The 18,752-nt window shown below is 43.1% G+C and overlaps 1 protein-coding gene across 2 annotated transcripts; it reads right to left on the bottom strand.

The window, feature by feature from the left end:
• Positions 1-1,523: 1,523 nt before the first annotated feature.
• OPTN (optineurin) lies at positions 1,524-17,988 on the bottom strand. 2 transcript variants are annotated; one of them, XM_042053066.1, is made up of 14 exons: positions 17,825-17,988; positions 16,996-17,172; positions 15,139-15,341; positions 12,846-13,001; positions 11,779-11,855; positions 9,587-9,718; positions 8,380-8,461; positions 6,982-7,097; positions 6,176-6,325; positions 5,109-5,202; positions 4,297-4,455; positions 3,483-3,613; positions 2,661-2,740; positions 1,524-2,500 (listed from the first exon to the last, which is right to left on the bottom strand). In XM_042053066.1, exons 2-14 carry the CDS (start codon positions 17,159-17,161, stop codon positions 2,379-2,381), a joined length of 1,668 nt encoding a protein of 555 aa, XP_041909000.1. In that variant the 5' UTR covers positions 17,162-17,172; positions 17,825-17,988; the 3' UTR covers positions 1,524-2,378. The 2 variants fall into 2 exon arrangements, with proteins under 2 accessions (XP_041909000.1, XP_041908989.1); XM_042053055.1 differs by having other exon boundaries at positions 9,587-9,721; positions 17,825-17,928.
• Positions 17,989-18,752: the final 764 nt, after the last annotated feature.

The raw sequence follows: 18,752 nt of genomic DNA, 5'->3' as shown, positions 1-18,752 counted from the left end.
GAGGGGGCGGGCGATGGCGGGGTATTGATTGATGAGGTTGGGATCACCCTTTCTGTGAAGAAATTCCTCCCAATGTCCAACCTAAACCTTCTCTGGTGCAGCTGGAGCCCGTATCCTTTCGTCCTGTCGCTGGTTGTCTGGGAGCAGAGCCCGACCCCCACCTGGCTGCACCCTCCTGTCAGGGAGTTGTAGAGAGTGATAAGGTCCCCCCATAGCTTCCTTTTCTCCAGGCTGAGCCCCCCCCCAGCTGTTCCTCATCAGATTTGGGCTCCAGCCCCTTCACCAGCTCTGTTGCCCATCTCTGAACACGCTTCAGCACCTCAATGTCCTTCTTGAACTAAGGGGCCAGAACTGGACACAGGATTCAAGATGTGGCCACACCAGTGCCCAGCACAGTGGGAAGAATCACATCCCTGGTCCTGCTGGACACATTATTCCTGATACAGGCTCTGGGTAAGCTCATTTAGCTTCAGAGTTGCCCGTGTCTGGGCGTAGTGGCTTCAGGGAGGGGTCACAGTAGGTGCCGTCCCCATCTGGATAACCTAAATAATGTCAATGCTTGTGTTACACCAGCAAATTCAATCCCAGTTATTGTCACAGGCAGTGGACAGAATTTTGTAGTTTGGTTCAGTATTTCTTTGGTACAACTATAAATACTTCCGTGAAAAATATTTCTGAGGATGTTCAAGCTCATTGCTGCACTGCAGTTACTAATGACAACAGAAAAATAATCGTCCCTGTAGCATGAACAGGTTTCAGTGTATTGTGGCTTTACTCTTTGGAGTTCCTTGCCCCTCCTGATTTGTACTACTAGACCTACTCTTATCTTTCTAACAAGACCTACTTCACCTAATGCCCATGTTTTCCTCTCAGTATTCCTGGGCTAAGATCTCTTCTCTCTGAAACCTCCTCAAATTATTTATTTCGACTTGATGAATGTGTAAGTTATTCCTTCTGATTTTCTGTGTTTTCTTTAAGGTTAATACTTCTCAGATGGAATCAGCTCTATTATCATTCTGTTAGTTTGCTTCTGGCCTAGTAGAATTTCCATCAGATTTTGACCATTGCAGAATCCATAACTGTCACAAAGCTCCCATAATAAAATTGGATTCAGGGTAAAAAAAGCCCATAAATCCTAGTGTCACAAGGAAACAATTAAAAGCCAGTAAGAGATTGCATCTGCTGGGACTACCTGTAATTGATGAAGAAGGTTGCAACCAGGCTGATGAATACCTCTTCACAATAGTCAGCTCTTGTGTTACCTGAAATTATGGATGAAGCTATATACGAGCTGTAATTGAAAATAAGAATCCAGAATCTACAAGTGATAATTAGAACAGTGACAAAGTAAAAAACTTACACAAATTACAAGGGCAAAAACCAGATTGTCTCCCTTTTGTCGAGATAAAAGCAGCTGGGAGGGCCAGAACAGAACTAATCTGCAACAGTTCTTTATACACAAGTTTTTCAGACATAGGAATTTGCAATCCTGTTTCAGTCTCCCAAGTATTCACAGGCATAGATAAATTTATAATTGTAATAGATTTATTTTGATATGTGAAAATCCACTATACTCTTTTTAAATTAGGTTACATCCATCTCAGTTACATCCATCTTTCTACCACAATACTGTACAAGTTCAAATGCTTTTATTATAATAAAGAAAAATTAAGACAACATCATAAAAATTAACAGTTCTATAAAACCAAGTGACTTGAGAATACCAGGAGCTACATATATCAGACCTAGCTGATCCATTTTAAACCTTACCCACATCTGGCTAAAGCAAGAAGTTACATAAGCCATCGAAAATTTAACATCAGATTAGTATGGTCACAAGGGCAGCAATAAAATGGCCATCTGGAGGAAGAGCAGGGCTCACTTCAAATGTTCGATGAATACAGCACTATTCCATTTTGCTGAAAGCTTCTCGAACAGCTTTTTTCATGTATTAATTTCCTGGTATATAGTGTATGAGAGATGAAGTATTTACAGTCTCACAGTACTTTGAGTTGATCAGCAAATATCTCATCTCTCCTCCGACTTCAGTGATTGAGCCCCGTTCTGCAGGGCAGCCATAGAGCAGAGCACTTCAGGGGAATGTTCCTGAAAGATTTCGTAGCAGCAGACACACTGCGAGTTCTGTAGCATATCCATGTTGTTAATCTATGAAAACACCTTCCCTAAAGCAGATTACAACAAGATTAGTGACTACAGGGCAGGGGAAGAATAACCCTTTTCCCACTGGATTAATGAGAAAACCCCTGAAAAACTCCTTCACAGGACATAAGAGCTGAGCATTGTTTGAGTAAGAAAGAAAGAAACCCAAAGTGTTTGGCAGGTGAAATTCCAGAAGATGAAGAATTGGAGGGCATCACTCAGTTAATGCAGTCCATAACGTGAATCTGCAGAGTGTCCAAATCAGGTAGAATTTCTTCACATTTAGGACATGAATAAACTGAAATATTCTGCTGCTCTTGCCAGTCTTGACTATTGGTTCCTGCAAGCAGACAAGATGAATGATTACCTGTTGTATTACCTGATTTTGCTCTCTGCAGCCACCCAGCTGCCAGAACAGCCAGAGGGAAGCTGCCTGCAGCCAAGCAAAGCTGGTTTAACCTGAACCTGACCCCGAGAGCTGGAGAAGGTGCTTGCAGTACCTCTTTGGACAAGGTGAGGCGAGTGCTCCTGATCCGGCATCCTGGCTCCGTGGCGACTCTGCATCTCTGCCAGAGAGGTTCTGTGGAGAATAAACAAGTCAAGGGCTCTGAAAACAGACTCCTGTCAGCTGGTCATGCATTTAGTTCACAACTGATGCTCAGAAAGAGGACCTAGAAATGCCACTGCTTTGTGAGATCAGAGGCCTGCTGAAATCAGGGTCATGCAACTGACAGCAGCAGCGGGATTTGGGCAGCCACACACCTAGGGACCTAGGGCACACTTCTCTGGAAAGCTCCAAGGACTCTCAGCTGTTCAGGGAAAACTGCAAATTTGCTTAAAGCTATATAACAAGTTATACCAGAAAAAGGGCTTAGTGTACAGTTAATGTGAAATGTAGCTTGATTCAACTACCACAGTACTCAGAACTGTGTACTCACCACTGCCTCCTGTAGAAGCAGCAGATATCCCTGGCACACAAGCAGCAAGATTAGCTGCAGATTCACTGCTAAAATTGATGCCCAGAACCCAAAGAAACTCACATGGATCAACAGGGAGAATTTACCAAGCATGAATCATCCCAAATGAAAACTTACTAAGGCGCCCAACTAAGAACTAACACACTTTACAGAGATTCTACCAGAAAATTAAAATGAGAAGTCAGCCAATTCACTTTTTTCTTCCTTTTAAATTCAAATTATGCAAGAAATGTATGAAAAGTTATTTGCCTTTCTACTGAGATGCTCGCAAGACAGTGTTGGTCAACTCCAATAGAGAGAGTAACAGGACAGTGCAAAGGCAGTTCAGCCAAAGTCTGTTCTCACCGGCTAAGATCCTCAAGGTTTTGCTGTTCTTTTAGCAGGTATGCCAGCTGGACAGCCAACTGCTCCTTCTCCTCATGGATCTTCTCTCTCGCTGCCCTCTCAGCATGGAAATCAGAACAATAAACCTCCATCTGATCAGAGAAATGAAATCAGAAAATTTGTAACTTTGACTAAAGTATATTCGTATATTACATGTCAAAATTACAAATCTGTATCATAACCTGCATCTACTCAAAACACCCACACACTGCAAAGCCAAGACCTGCACTTCTCACAAGGTGAAGGAGACGTAATTGTTTCTGGACTCTGTAAAAGGTACTCCGAGTGTCTTACCTGGGACACAGCTATTGCCCCTGCTGTACAGAAACAGAAACGAGGCACAGACAAGCAGTGAGGAGGTGACTTGACTTATTACACTGACAAATCTGTGGCTCAGATAGTGGAAGCAGGCCAAGATGCCAGTTCTGTGCCTTAAATGTGAGGCAAACCCTTTTTAGTCACTTAACACATGCTGGTTTGAGTAAAATCATCCCTAAAACATATGCAGTGATTCTTAAGCCAGTGGTTCTAAATACACATCTACTCCCAGCTTCTGTTTGTTGTGCCAGACTCCAGCATACACAGCTCCTCCTACAGAGCCCAAGAATATAGTGGGTAAAGGCTCTGCAGGGATCTGCAAGGCAAGCCAAGTAAGGGGAATCATGCTTTGAAGTTGAGAAAACGTATTCAGTGTTCCAGAGTGAGCCATTAAATACTTCCTGGTTTCTGAATATTGGATCGGGGAAGTAGCCAATTTGTGAAGAAGAGCTGATACCTGAGCACGGAGCACAGACATAGTTTCAAGGTCCTCCTCTTGCTTAGCAATTAGCTGCTTCATTTCATCTATCTGGAGCTGCTTTGCAGCAAGGGCTTGTTCTGCCAACTCCACCTTTGCTGTCAGTTGTTCCACCACATCTTTATCCACTTTGTTCAGCTGCAAAGAAGAACTGTGATTATGAGACGAACTCCAAATACGACCCTCCTCAAAGTGAATCTTTGCTTCTTACTCCTCCTGTCCTTCGAAAAGGTTCCAGTTTTGGTCACCAAAGGAGCTTGGACTAAGACAGCAGTGGTGACTGATATTTTTACCTTAAAGATTAGTTTTGAGCTTTCAAACTACATTGTATCAAGTTAAAAGACAACTCCCTAGTGGACATTGTAAAAGATGTTTTCCTAGTTTCTGAAATTACACAGAACAATCTGGCACTTCCATGGTGGCTCAGTTATTAACAAGACTTCATTGTGGCAGGCATTCTATTTAAGAATACAAAAATGTTTATATATTTACCACAATTTTTTAAATGATGCTGCAGGAACACTGATGTGTCTATCACTTCTGTCTAAGGACTGGACTCTATGCTGAACTGCAGATTAGACCTTACACCATGGAAGGACTAATGTGTGAATAAAGTTCTCTGTAACTGACAGCACAGGATCTATGTTTATCAGAGCAGTGCTGCTATGTTGCATGTTATTATGTAGAAGGGATGACAGTGGTTTCCTGCCCAAATTTGATCCTAGAGATGTTGTCCCATCCCTTCCCGCTCACCCCTAATTAATTATGATTTCTTCTTGTGATGAGTTTACCTCTTTGAGTTTCATTTCATCAATTTTTTTCATTGCCTCAGTGAGTTCTGGAAGGAGTTTGCTATATGAATCCTGGAGGTTATTGTATCTTGCCCTGTTTATGACAAGAAAAGAGATGAAGGTTTGAAACAATTCTTTGAAATCTAAATAATGTTAGAACTTTAAAAAAAGCCACTACTGGCTTCTTGCAAATCAATTTGCATTTCTGGTGAGAAAAAGTTATGCTCCATTTCTCAACATCTCTCTTCCAATGAGTTGTGTGCTGCTCTATCCATGGATTGAGTGACAATGAATGTCCTTAGTGATCATCTGCATTTCATATTGAAGAATCCATTACTCAGTATTTTTATTTGAAGCTCACAAATTCTGTTAAAAATGTAACACCCCTCTAAGGAAGACATCCAAGTCTTGACTCAGACTTCAGGTAAAGGAGAATTCATCAGAAAAACAAGACACAGACTCCAAAGGTAACAAGCAGCTTCTGCAGCAGCTAGAAGATGTGTCCTTCAGGAAGTTCAACTTCTCTGAACAGCTTGGACCAACATTTTCACTCCTTACATGGACTACACATGAAAGGGAGCAGGGAGCCAAAGCAAACAGCCTCTCTTTACCTCAGCTTCACCACACACTTGACTCTCCTAGTGCAAACATATTGTAGGGATTGCAGACCTCTTCATTAAAGTCACTTTCCCAGCACTGTCACCACCTGACTTGTCCCTGCCCTCCAGGATGTGTCCGCATTTACCCCTGCTAGTCCGTGGCACAGCTGTTGTCACTTCTCTGCTTCCTCCACTTGTATGTTACACCCAGCTCTATTCCACCTTTGACTTTATGATTAAAGGAAGATACAAGTCAGAGTTGACAGCTCAAGTATTCCTAAGTGAGAGGTTCAGTAGATGAAATAATACAGACTTCTACTTCATAATCTACAAACATAACATAGTTTCAAAGGGTGCAGGACACAAAAGTAGTACTTCAGATTCAATTCCCCTTTTGACCAGATTCCCTTGGATTTCGCTTCCTCACTGACAATACCTCCCTGGAATACAAAACCAAGTCATACTCACTTTTCTTCATGTGTCTTGGCTTGTTCCAGCTTGACCTCTGCCTGTATACTCTCCACCTGAAGTTCCAGCTTCTTGATGGTATATATTAGCTGCTGCTTCTCCTCCAATTCTGATGCAGCAGCCAAGCTTTTCCTTTCCAGTACCTGGCACCTGACAGAACAGGAAAAAAGGGTTGATCTCTCCTGTTCACCCTCTCCTGATGGATTCTTCCCACTAGGCATATAGTAAAAAGAGTATTTGTGTGGTCCACTTTAAAGGCTTATTTTGATGAAGAACACAGAAAGACAAAAATCAGTCTATACACAACCATCAGAAAGCACAGCTACCAAAACCAACACTTACTTTCTTACTATTATGAATCTCAAAGAACTGGAATTCGACAGGAAACTAAGCAAAAAAAGTGAGGGTCTTTTATAACCTACATAAATTCCTTCAAAACCCCAGACAGCTCAAGTGAAAAGGTCATAACCAGTTCCCTTGGCTTTTTTCCCTAAAGCCAGAATAAGGATTGATTCTAGGAAGGAGAAAACAGAAAAGATTTGCCTTTACATCATGAAAGGTTAAAACCTGAATCTTGTAATTCAAGGCACTGAGGTTCTATTTGTAGAACTAGGTTGGCAGCTCAGATTTTCTGACAATTGCTGTATTTCAGCATCTCTCCAAAGAAGGAGCATTCTTTTACAGCACTTCTACGAAACAGTTATTTAAGTTGATACTTGTAGAGCTGGTGAGTTTCCCCAGGTGGGAGTTGCCATGCAAGGATGTACTGGGTGTCATGACAGAACTTTTGCTCTTCGGAGCCTTACTTTTCTTGAAGTTTCTTCTGAATCAATTCTGCTTCTGTTAACTTCTCATGGGCTTCCTGGAGCTCTTTAAACAGAGCACAAACTTGCAGGTTCAGGGTTTCTACTTCACTGCCAACCTTTTAGAGAAAAATAATGAAAATTACATACGGACAATTCAAGATAGTAAAGCTGCAGGCTAAGAAAGATAAGCAGGAAGTGTTACTCTTTATCCAGAGAAAACAGCCTAAGCCAGTCTGCACAGTTCCACTCTACACTCAGTAATAAGGTCTCATCTACAAGGCTTTACAATTATTCCACACTGCCCCCCACACTGTCCCACTAAAGACCTGCATTTTACCACAGGGGCAGGTAACATGAGTTCTGCTGACAACAGCCTCAGGAGAAACCCAACAGTGTAGACGGAAACGGCTGCCAGCACAAGCACAAGTGCTGACCTCAGTATCAGCACTTCAGTGAGGAGCTTTGGGCTCAGGGTGTAACTGAGGCAAAGTTGAGATAAGAGCGCTGGGAAGCATTAATTAACTGAGTCATCATCTGCTTTCCCTAGGAAGGGCATCCCTTGGCCCAGCTGCAGACTGGTCTTGTTTAACCAATCCAGCCCTGCCTTGAAACACTTGCCCCGACCTTCAGAAGGGCACAGTTCTCCAACAGGTCCCATAGCATATTTCCAAGTCCCATGCAGCACTTCAGAAACCCATACACCTCACATACAGGCACTCTTCGTTGCCTGTATTATGCAGTTGCACTGAACCAACGAAGATCTCCAAGGCTATGGGATTGTATGCTCATCTCACACAGAAGCTTACAGCTGCAAGCACAGAAGTTTAAGCATCTGACTGGAGCTGAATCCCAACCCCAGCATTCTTTCAAACCCTTAACTGAAAACATCAGGACTAAGTTTTTGCCTGGAACTGTGTCTCAATCCAAGATAGTTATGCCCTGCCATTGTAATCCCACTAAAAAAATGAACAAACCTAAAGCAGGTGCCATATGAGCTCCACATTTAAAGTCTGTTTTACAGTGTACTGCCACTGGATTCTGATCCAAAAGCTGACCTAGGCAGCAGTGAGGAAATTCACCTAGTCTAGATGATTTCTGGAGGTAGAAATTACTGTATTTCTCTCTGTTTACTGGGCATGGCCAGGGCAATGAGGTATAACTGCAGTTATGCCAAGTCTCCCTAATACTTGGCCACCAACCCCACCCCTTTGTAGTGGCTGGTGTAATTTGGAACCATCTCTAAGATACATAGTGGAGAGTTCAACGTTCACTTCCATTTCCTGTGCAGGACAATTGCCCCTTGCTCCATGAGTGCAAGAGAAAATCTAGACCCTGAGGTTGCTGACCCCAACAGGTCAGCTGTATGTTCTTATATCTTGGCTGCGGACAGGTACTTACAGCTTCTGAACTCTCTTCTTCCTGTTCAGTTTGTGTCCCACTCTCCAGGCAGCTTCTGGTTTCCTCCTCCAGCTTTGACAGTCTGGAAAACAGAAGGAGCCAATAATGATGGATTTGGCTTATGTTTCAGGTGAGATCATGACTATGCAAGGATTTCATGCAAGTGATGTACTCTCTCTGTAACATGAGAGCCACAAAAAAGCACAAGGCAGAATGGAAAGCACAGACATGCAGGAAGACCTGCACAATCATGGGGGTTCTTGAAGAACACAGGACACTGTGTACATTTAATTAAAATGAATGTGTAAGTCTGTAGGTGTGGTGAAGGTCATGACATTCAGTCCAAAGGGACTGATTTTTGGTACAGTCCAAAACTGCCAGCTCTTTGGAAATAGGTCAGTCTGTTCACTGAATCCAGTGATTAATATTGCCTCTGGTTTTCGGTGGTATTTCCAGGGGCTGAAGTTTCTAAAAATTGTTTGGTTATGGCTCATTACCTCTTCTAGGAAGACCACATAGAAGCAATTACTGTGACACCAACCTTTCATAGTAGATAATGTCCAGGAAGTCTTATTTTGTCTCTGTGGAGTGGGGATCTGGAACTGCTTGAGGAATTTACCACTCCTGAACAGTCATGCTGATTTATATCCACAGAACTGAGCTGAGACAGACCCTCATGCAGGTCTCACTGTGAAAAATCTCTCTTAGACAAGTTTGGAATGAAACTTATTTTATACATTTCTAAGGAGCTTTTGCAAGCTCACATACTGCTAAATGTAGCCTACCAATATCACGAAGAGGACTGTAATCCTGTTTTAGACACAGTGATTTGGTTAAGGCTCCACACACAGAGATGATTCATACAAAACCGAACTGTGGAGGAGTGAATGGAGAGAACACCCTCAACTAGTCATCATATCTTTCTGAATAACCTGGGGATAGTTCAAATCCAAGGGGAAATGGGCAATTTGCCTTGATCTGTGGTGCTTCAGGAAATCAAAATAAATTCTCTTTTGCCCATGGAAGAGAACCTGTGGTTTATCCCTATAAGGACAACCACAAAATGCTACTACAGCTTAGTGCTCAGGAATTTCCCCATCCAAATCACACTGATATTTCAGCTCGTTGCTGATCATTCAGAGACTTGGTAACTGGAGCAGCCCTGAAAGAAAACAGCTCCAAATGTTACAGTGCACCTACTTCATACCTCTCTTTGTGATCCTGCAGTTCCTTCTCAAGTTTTTCCCTCTTCTGAGTTTCATTTCTAAGGCAGCAGAGCAGCTGGCTCACAGTTAGCTCCTCAGACTCCAAATTCTTAGATTCATCAGCAGATTTGCTCCTGCTTCAAACCAAACCAGATGTAAATAAAAACAGCTATCCCTTTAGCAGAGCACTCCATTAACCCTAATGCTGGGATCCAGTCTGAGAGGCCACCATTTCACACAATGCTGAAAACCAATGCTCTGAGCAAACAGCTCATTCCCAATTCCCAAAAGCCAAGACCAGTAGCCACAGCCTCTCTGTGTGCAAACGAAGGGCTCAGGCAATTCCCTTCCAGCTGGGGGAACAATTTAGCACTTAAGCAAGGAAAGCAAAAGCAGTCATGACAATACAAAACCCAATGCACTTATTCTGACCAATTTTGCAGCCCTTTCTGCAAAATGCTGCTGTCTCTTCCTACAAACATTTTTTTACAATAAAACATGGAACATTTCTTATCTCTGCCTCGCTCCTTTACAGGAAAAGAAAGCATATCTTACTAAAAATGGTAATCAGAAATCACTTTTTCAGAAAAAATCTCTTTAATGTTTCACTCCTCACATTTTATAGCTCTTCTCAAAATCATATTATGCTACTGAAAAGTGAACCAGAACAAATACAAAGCTCCTAAAAATAGGGTAAGTGATAAACTACTGTATTCCATTACCTCCATTTTTACGGCCATCTAAACAGAAAGTCAAAATCCCCAAACTATATGGAAGATAGGCAAGTTATACTATGCATTTCAGAGTCTCAGCTGTAAAACGGCATGTGTTAAAAACTTTGCTTTTGTAGTTCAGAAAACAAAGCAAAGCAGAGTCTTCTGTGTGCTCCTGAAAACTAGAAGCCTCTGGTGAGCAAAATTCGATACCCGAAAGACAGTGTTCAGCCAGGATATTTTAAGTAAATAACTTTTATCAGGGGATTTTTAGTGTAGTTCTACCCTTACAGAAATAAATCCATCTTGAGTGGATCACATTTCTTTGAACCTGTTAACAGCACCCGTCTAAAGTTTCAGTGCTGGACAAAGACACGTGGTGACACTGGAAATATTTTAAGAGGTACGTATGTCCCCTGTTCTTGTAGATATGGCCCAGATTCTCCTCCAAAGGTAAGTAAGTCCCACAGGGAATGTCTTCTCATAATCAGTGTTCTCACAAGCCACAACTAACAACAAGCTTAATACTTGCAGCCCAGTCTGTGGTCAGCAACTCTCTCAGTTTCATCCACAACTGTAATGCTTTTTTTTCTCTCCTCTTTCAACTTCTTAACTGCATCCTGAGGGACAAGTTTCTATGATATTACATTGAAACACTATTCTCCCTTGCAGTGACATAGGAAGTGACAACTTGTACATGGAGCACAGCTTTCTGGCTTGCTATGTCCTTAGCATTTTCCATATCCTTCCCTTTCAAAAGCAAAGGCACAGAGTAAATAAGAGTTCAGCCAAAACCACCTAGCTGCTAAATTGGGCAGTACCCAAACTGGAAAGTTTAACAGTATCAGTTGTCTATGTCCACGAGGAGTAAAGGTTCAGCCAGGGGCAAGAAAGTCCCTTGTGTCCTAGAGCTGATGTAAAGATCAAATTTTGATAAGTAACCTGAACAGAATGCTGGTATCTTAAACCCAGTGACCTGAAAAGCAAGGACTATATTATTGCACTGTGTGTCTACCCCATCATAGATACACTTCATACCAACCCCACACAAACAGGGTCAGATCTGAAACACTACAAGACCTCTAACTCTTACCAACATCAATATAATTTGGTAGAGGACAGATACTCCATTAGATGGTCTCCAATGATTAGGAAGGAAGAAGTCCCCGCAACATCTATCTTTGTCATTTCTGTTTGGACTCCCTTAAAAGCCTGAAGAGTTGGCAAGTCAGAATGTCCATAAATGCCTGGCCAACTGACCAGAATATGCATTCCCTCTTGTCAGCTAGGAAAAATTGGAAGGAAAAATGTCAGAGAGCTTCCACATGCTAGGAAGGTAGAGCTACTGCAATGGAGGGGTGCAAAGCTAAAGAAAAAGAGGATTTTCCAGCACATTCCTCATAGAAAGAAGTCTCCTTACATTGAAAACAAAACCCGAGGCAAAAGTCTGAATCACACACATCACACAAGAACCTACGTACATGTAGACAGCATCATTACTGGGCATTTCACCACTATTCTCTTGATGTTCCTTTGCAGTTCTATTTATTTCCCCTTCCTAGGAGAGAAAAAAACACGATTAGCTTGGTATTTGTACTAAGCAGGACAGAGTTTTATTTATTTGAGTTAAGGAATGAAGAAAAACAGGGAGAATTGCTATCATGGCAGTAGAGATAAATAAAAAACTCCTACAGATCATCTTCATGTTTGGAAATTCTTGATTTAAATACTTCCTGTAGCTCTTCCAGCTTGATCAGAGAAGAGGAACAACAATGAGATTTCCCTTTCTCCATTCATCAGCAACTTTCACAGCCACTCTCCCCTGTGAGGATGACTGGGCACCACACAGCAAGTCAATGGCACCGCAGGTGACTTTCAATATAAGCCTAGAAATCACTCTCCTGCCTCCTAAAGAACCACTCTTCTTTCCCACTACAAACCCCACCCCTTGATCTTTGTAGCCCAAAGGAGAATCCTTCTAGCAAAAAAAAGAATGCACTCCTGAGTTCTATCTGACAACTCCAAAGAAGTTTTAATTAAATTATTTTAATTTCTTGTTGCACCTCTACTTTCCAGAGAGAGGATATGGGGGATAGAAGGATAGCAGAGGCCTGCATTTTCACACTTCAGTTTGCCTGTGAAGATTTTCCAGATACAAGAGCTGCAAAATAAGTACATATTTATGCCTCTAGGGAACACTCTATAGAGTTTTGCATTTAATTTTGTTTGCCTGCATCTCTACCTATCCGTCAGTAGGAAGTAAGCCCCATTCTCAAAAGAAAATACCCCCTGTCTATGCACAGGTGTTGCCCCTTAACAAAACATAGCACTGATGTTCCCAGAAATTCCAACTAAGAAAAAACTTAACATTTTTAACTAGTGCAATAGAGACTATCTATGAAATTAATTTACTTAGAACTTTAAAGAGGAAGGACTTTACCACTACATTTTGTAATACACAAGTGTTCCACAGCAGGTAGTGTAAGAGACCAAAGAATCACAAAACCTGGCTGCAGGTTACTGTGTTTCTTTTATTCCCTAGACTTACGTTCATCCCAATCTCCACAAAGGAATCCTCTGCTGAGATGTTCAGCTTGACCTGCAGCTCTGAAATGATGGCGAGCAGATCTGCCTTCTCAGCCTGGAGCCGCTGCACCTGGGACTTCAGCTGCCTCACTTCCTTCTCAGGAGCCATGCAGCCCTCCTGGGATAAACACACTCCGCATTAGCCAACCAAAAGGGAACACCAGCCACGGAGCACAGAACCTGAACACAACTGTGTTCTACATCCCTTCTTTTCTGTTCAGGCTTGCCTGGGAAAACCCACTGTACAGACCTCTAAACTATGTTTTGGTTCACTCAACAGCAAGAAGTCTAAACTATAAAACCAAGTTAATCAAACACTGGGGATCATGCTGCTGGAAAACATGGGACTGGTTCTCTCAATGCACAGATAATTAGGATGTAAATTTTTGCCTAAATCCATACCCTTTGCTACCACATAGGGTATCAGCCAACCTCCACAATTATTGCATTTTTTCACCCATATCCCTATTTTCCAAATCTAACTAAGATTCAAGGGAGAAAAGACCAGTGGGCAGCGAGTTTTTCCACATGCCCCATTCTTAGCCTTTCCCCAACATGTAACTTCTTTGTACCCCATTTCCATGTATAAATCTCTTCAATTCCCTGACTTTCACACAAAGTCCTAGATCCCTTCTACAAAGTCTCTGTTCCTCACAGATTCTTCCACACTTCTCTCCTTCCAATCATGACCATCTCCTTTGCCTTCTGCCTGCTCCCTTTCTCTAGGATACTCAAAACCCTCTCTTAAGCTTCTACATAACCAGCAGGACTCATTTTTCCCTCTCATTTGAATGCCGCTCCCCATTATGAAACTTTCCCTGTGAGTTTGTTTCTTCCTCATTTTGTAATCTGAGCCTTCCACCTCCTGATAATGCCTTTATTACACCACATACCATCAATGCAAATTCTGGACAATTCCTGGAGTCTGAATTACATTCTAAGCTATGATTATGCTGAATCTCCAAATTATCTCTATGCTGACAGTGTCTCTCATCCCACAATAACACTCTCCCTCTCTGACCTCTTGCTCCCTCTGATTTTGTGCTTATACTGTAAGAGGATGCATTTAGAGTCAGTTCCAGTGACAGAGAGATTTTAGATTTCTCAAGCAGGCTGGAAAAGCATTCAAAGTGCAAGTTCTACAACAGGTAGAAGGATTATAAATCCTCTACTTTTCCTTAAAAAAAAAAATTCCAGATTTAGGAAATTCTGAATGATTTATGAAATCCTGAATTTTCCTGACAATCCTGAAACAGAACTTTCAGTCTGTAAAGATTGTGTAAGTAATACTTACACAATCCCACTATTTAAACGTGACTTTCCTCCCCCTTGCATCTTCTGAGTTTATTGGCCAATTTTGATTTACAGGCTGAAACATTTCTTACTGAGTTCCATAAAACAGTCAGGAGAGGAAAGGATAGTTTACTAGTGACTCTGTTGAGAAAAACGTTAATACACTCATCCTTCATCAGACAACAGAGAATCCACATGAGTCCTGGAGGTACCAGACACCAGAATGCATCAGTTTGGCTCTGCATGGAACTTCTTGTTAAGTAACTTTTCACATGACCATGTGGAACACAAAGCAGGTTTTGTTTTGATCGGCTTTGCCCACAGATGCCTTCAGTACCACCTGCAAAATGTTGCCTGGCTACTGTGCAACCACCTGCAACATTAGAAATTATGTGTAACAGAGCCAAAGGCAGGACACAGAGAGAAAGCTCAGTCAGACTCAAATGGAGTAGCAGAAGCACAGATCTAATCTGACCTCAGACTTCATAAAAGAAGACTGATAAAATAAAAATAGATGGCACATAATTTTTTTTTGCTTGTTTATGTGTCAGCTTCTCCCTGGAAACATGCTCTTGGGAACACAATACAAAGCAATTAAATGATCGTGAGAGACAGATAATCTAACAAGCAAAGGGAAGGATAAAGTCAAGAGATATCCAAGAATAAATGAAAAATCAGCAAGAAATGCTAATTCTTATTTATTAGGTAAAAAAGTTTAATTATTGTTATTAAAAGTTAACGAAAATGTAAATTATCTGATAATTTTCTGTTACTAGATTTTGAAAGGCCTCACTTTATAGAGTAAGTCAGGTCAAGACCATTTGTCAGAGCTAAGGGTAAAAATGAGGATGTTAACAAATCTCCAAACCTTTCAGTGTGATGAATCCTAGAATCATAGCACAGACTGAATGCTCCAGACTTTCAATTCATAAGCATGTCAATCTAACCAATTCCTTATTTACCATTTCAGCTCCTTCTTCTCTTTCCTTTAAGCTCTGAAGTTGCTGCTGTAGCTGTTCATTTTCAATGCACTTGGCCTGCAAGCACTGCTTTGCCTCCTTAAACTTTAACTCATAAAATTCTCGTTCTTCTTTCTGCTTCTCTCTCCAGGTGGAAAGTTCCTCATAACGGTCCTTCATAGCTTGGTTGTGCAACTTCATGGCTTCTAAATGGCAGCCAGAGACAAGACATTGAATCACATTAATACTGTCCATGAAACAGCAGATTTCCACTACACTGAGCTCAGCATTCTTCAGTATCAAACGGGTTGGCAATAATTGGGTATGAAATGTGAGCCTCTGTCTGGCGTACCTTAAATACCAAGCCAAAACTAAACTTATCATAGTCCCTTAGCACTATAATAAATAGCTTTAAATCCACTGCTGAGATCACATGTCCACACTCACTGACTTCTTGACTTTTTCCTAAACCAAGAAGTCAAAAAAGATTGTTCACAAGAGGTATTTGGTAACTTGCTGTGTGTGGCATTTACATGATCAGCCCAAATGAAACTGCTGAACTGAGCTTCTGAAACTACTGAGACTTGGCAGGGAAAACATCCTAGACTGGTAAATTACTGCCTGGAAACAGATACACATGCTATCAAATCAAATGCCTCAACTATTCCCAACAATGCCCTCCTCCAACACTTGGTTAAGATTCAATTGCAAGCACTGAAAAAATATACCAAGCAACTTACAGCCAAGTCAGTTCCCTGTATGTAACAAAGTCAGTGTGAAACAGTATCAGCCTTACTATTGAAAAATGCTTACAAGATTTTTAAGCAGAGTCAATGAAATTATTTTACACATGCTTTTTTTAAAGTAAACAACTCAAAGCTGGTTGCTTAAAAATCCTTTATACTTGTATTTTCCAGTAACTTCCATTATGTCCTGATGTCATACAATAAACTGTCCATAAATCCTTCAGCTTATGAAAAAAAATGAAGTCTGGAGAATGATTCTACAAGTTACGAGTTACAGCAGCTGTAAATATGTCTCAGAACATTATCTTATATTATATAGGCCTTTTTAGCAAAATACCAGAGGTATTTCTACAAACAACTTTCCTGCTAGATACCTATGAGACAGAGAACTTGGACCAGGTCCAAAAATGATTCAGGAAAAATTTAAACACTAGGGTAAAACCACAATACAGCAAATATATGCTGTCATATAAACAGTAAGATACCTCTGTCTTTTACACAGAAAATTCTCAGATCCCCTGGGTTTTGCTCCAACCATTTAAAGAAAAAAATAAGTGATACCTAAATTCCTGGGATCCAGAAACAAATCTGTCTCACCTGAAGGACTCAAATCATTAGGGATTTTCAGGGAAAGCTACTGGTTTCTCCCAGATGTACCCTGCCATAGCCACCACTCCTTTTTGAAGAACGGAAGGTACAGTACCCACCCCTCCTGATGCAGCTTTGGCAAAATGTTTGTAATGGAGCCAACAGTTCTACAATACAAACCCAAAAAAGCTTTTAGAGGTTGATGAGCGAAAAGACATCACAGGAAGAGATTTTTCACATCACTTCCTAAAATACCCAGTGCTATACTGTTTATATATAAAAAATCACCCTTACACTGAGCTGTTCTCCCCCTAATCTACTACACCAATTCAATCTGATGTGTGCTACCAAATATCCTACTGATGTGTCTTATCAAACTGGCATTATCACTTGCAGAGCTGTTTATACGCGAGTGCTACCCAGCAAGGACAAATGAGCACAAAATTCATACACATAGGACAAAACACATGCTTCAGAAGAGACTTGGGGCTCTTGCATCTCAAGACCAGCTCACATATGCATTCACCTTTTAACTCATTGTTCTCAGTGATTAATTCTTTCATCTGCTGCAACATCTCTTCTGGGGTGTAGGTGTTAAGGGCTGGGGCAGCCATGCTGTCCACTCCATTTTCCATTTTACTCTTGGAATGCTCTCCATTTTCAGCAGGACAGTCCTTCAACTTGCTGGACATCTCTGAAGCAGCTATTTCAAGGTTTGCCAAGAGAAAACTCTCAATTTCTTGCCCAGTTGTAAAGAAAGCATAATCACACACTCATTAAACACATAAGCCACGTGCCTTGTCACAGCACACAGGCACCTTCAATCCCTCTGACCCCGCTACACCAAAGTATCCGTGAGCCTAGGTTAATCCTCCATGGGCCTAAACCGCATGATCGCCAAGACATCTTTCGGGCCAACCTACCCTTCCTCAGCCGCCCATCCCTCTGGGAACGAAACGGGACTCCCGCCTCACCCACTCCCTTCCCAGCCCTGACAGCACACGGGCCCCGCCGCCCGCCCGGCCCTGTCAGCGCCCCGGCGCCCTTTCACGCCGAGATCCCGTTTCCGCTGATTTTTAACTTTCATTTTCGCTTTCTTGTCCCCTTTTCCCGTTCTCCGGCACACCCCGCTGCGGTGCTGGGGAGGCTACGGCGCCCGCACCCGCTGCTGCCCGGGCACGGCCGCTCCGTCCCTGGGCCACAGCGGCCCCCGGGAGCCACAAAACGGCGTTTCCCCGCCTTGCCCTTCCCTCCCGCAGGCCCACCCCGGATCCGCCGAGTCACCGGGCGAGCCCGGCCATGCCGACCGCCGCCCCCCGCTCTGGGCTGGCCTCAGGGACCCCGTCCCCGCTCACCCCTCACGGCGCGCCCATGGCAGCAGCGGCCCCGCTCAGCTGACGGACGGACTGCCAGCCCTCCCCCGCCGTCCCCGCCTCCGCCACCTCCTCCGCGGGGACTTCCCAGCTCCGCGCCTCCCACCTCCCGGGCACCCAGCGTTCTCTGCCGGCTGCCGCCCTGAGGTTCGCCGGCCCAGCGGCAGCGGGAGCCAAGTGCTCCGTGGAGCAGCAGGGTCGTGTGGGGAGCACACCCCTCAGGGGAAAAAATCCTGCGGGTCGATGAGGTTGGAAAAGATCTCTGAGATCTTCGAGTCCAGTTTATGACCGAACACCACCGTGTCAACCAGACCATGCCACTGACTGCCACGTCCAGACTTTCCTTAAAAAACTCCAGGGACGGTGACTCCACCACCCCCCTGGGCAGCCCATTCCAATGTCTAATCACCCCTTCTGTGAAGAAATTCCTTCCAACGTCCGACCTAAGCCTCCCCTGGTGCAGCTGGAGGCCATGTCCTCTCATCCTGCCACTGGTTAGCCAGGAGAAGAGCCCGACCCGCACCTGGCTACACTCTACTGTCAGGGAGTTCTAGAGAGTGATACGGTCACCCGTGAGCCTCCTTTTCTCCAGGATGAACAATCCCAGCTCCCTCAGCTGCTCCTTGTAGGACTCATGCTCCAGCCCCTTCCGCAGCTCCACTGCCCTTCTCTGGACCCCTCCAGCACCTCAATGTCCTTCCTGAACTGAGGGACCCAGAACTGAGCACAGCGCTCGAGGTGTGGCCTCGCCACTGTCCAGTACAAGGGGGAGGAATGGTTTCTCCTGGCATGAGGCCTGAAAGACAGGATCCAGAGGTGGGTATGAGGTGAACAAAAGGGAACATTATTGCGCAGGGCATTTTAGTGATTTTTGCCGCAGGATCAAATCAATTAGGAAGTGGTTTGCCAT

The sequence above is a fragment of the Corvus kubaryi genome, unplaced genomic scaffold (assembly GCF_017639235.1).
Source record: "Corvus kubaryi isolate FWS band 111438036 unplaced genomic scaffold, C.kubaryi_AGA036_p1.0 135, whole genome shotgun sequence".
In the NCBI taxonomy this organism is placed as follows: Eukaryota; Metazoa; Chordata; class Aves; order Passeriformes; family Corvidae; genus Corvus; species Corvus kubaryi.
This window is presented reverse-complemented; position numbering and strand designations above follow the sequence as displayed.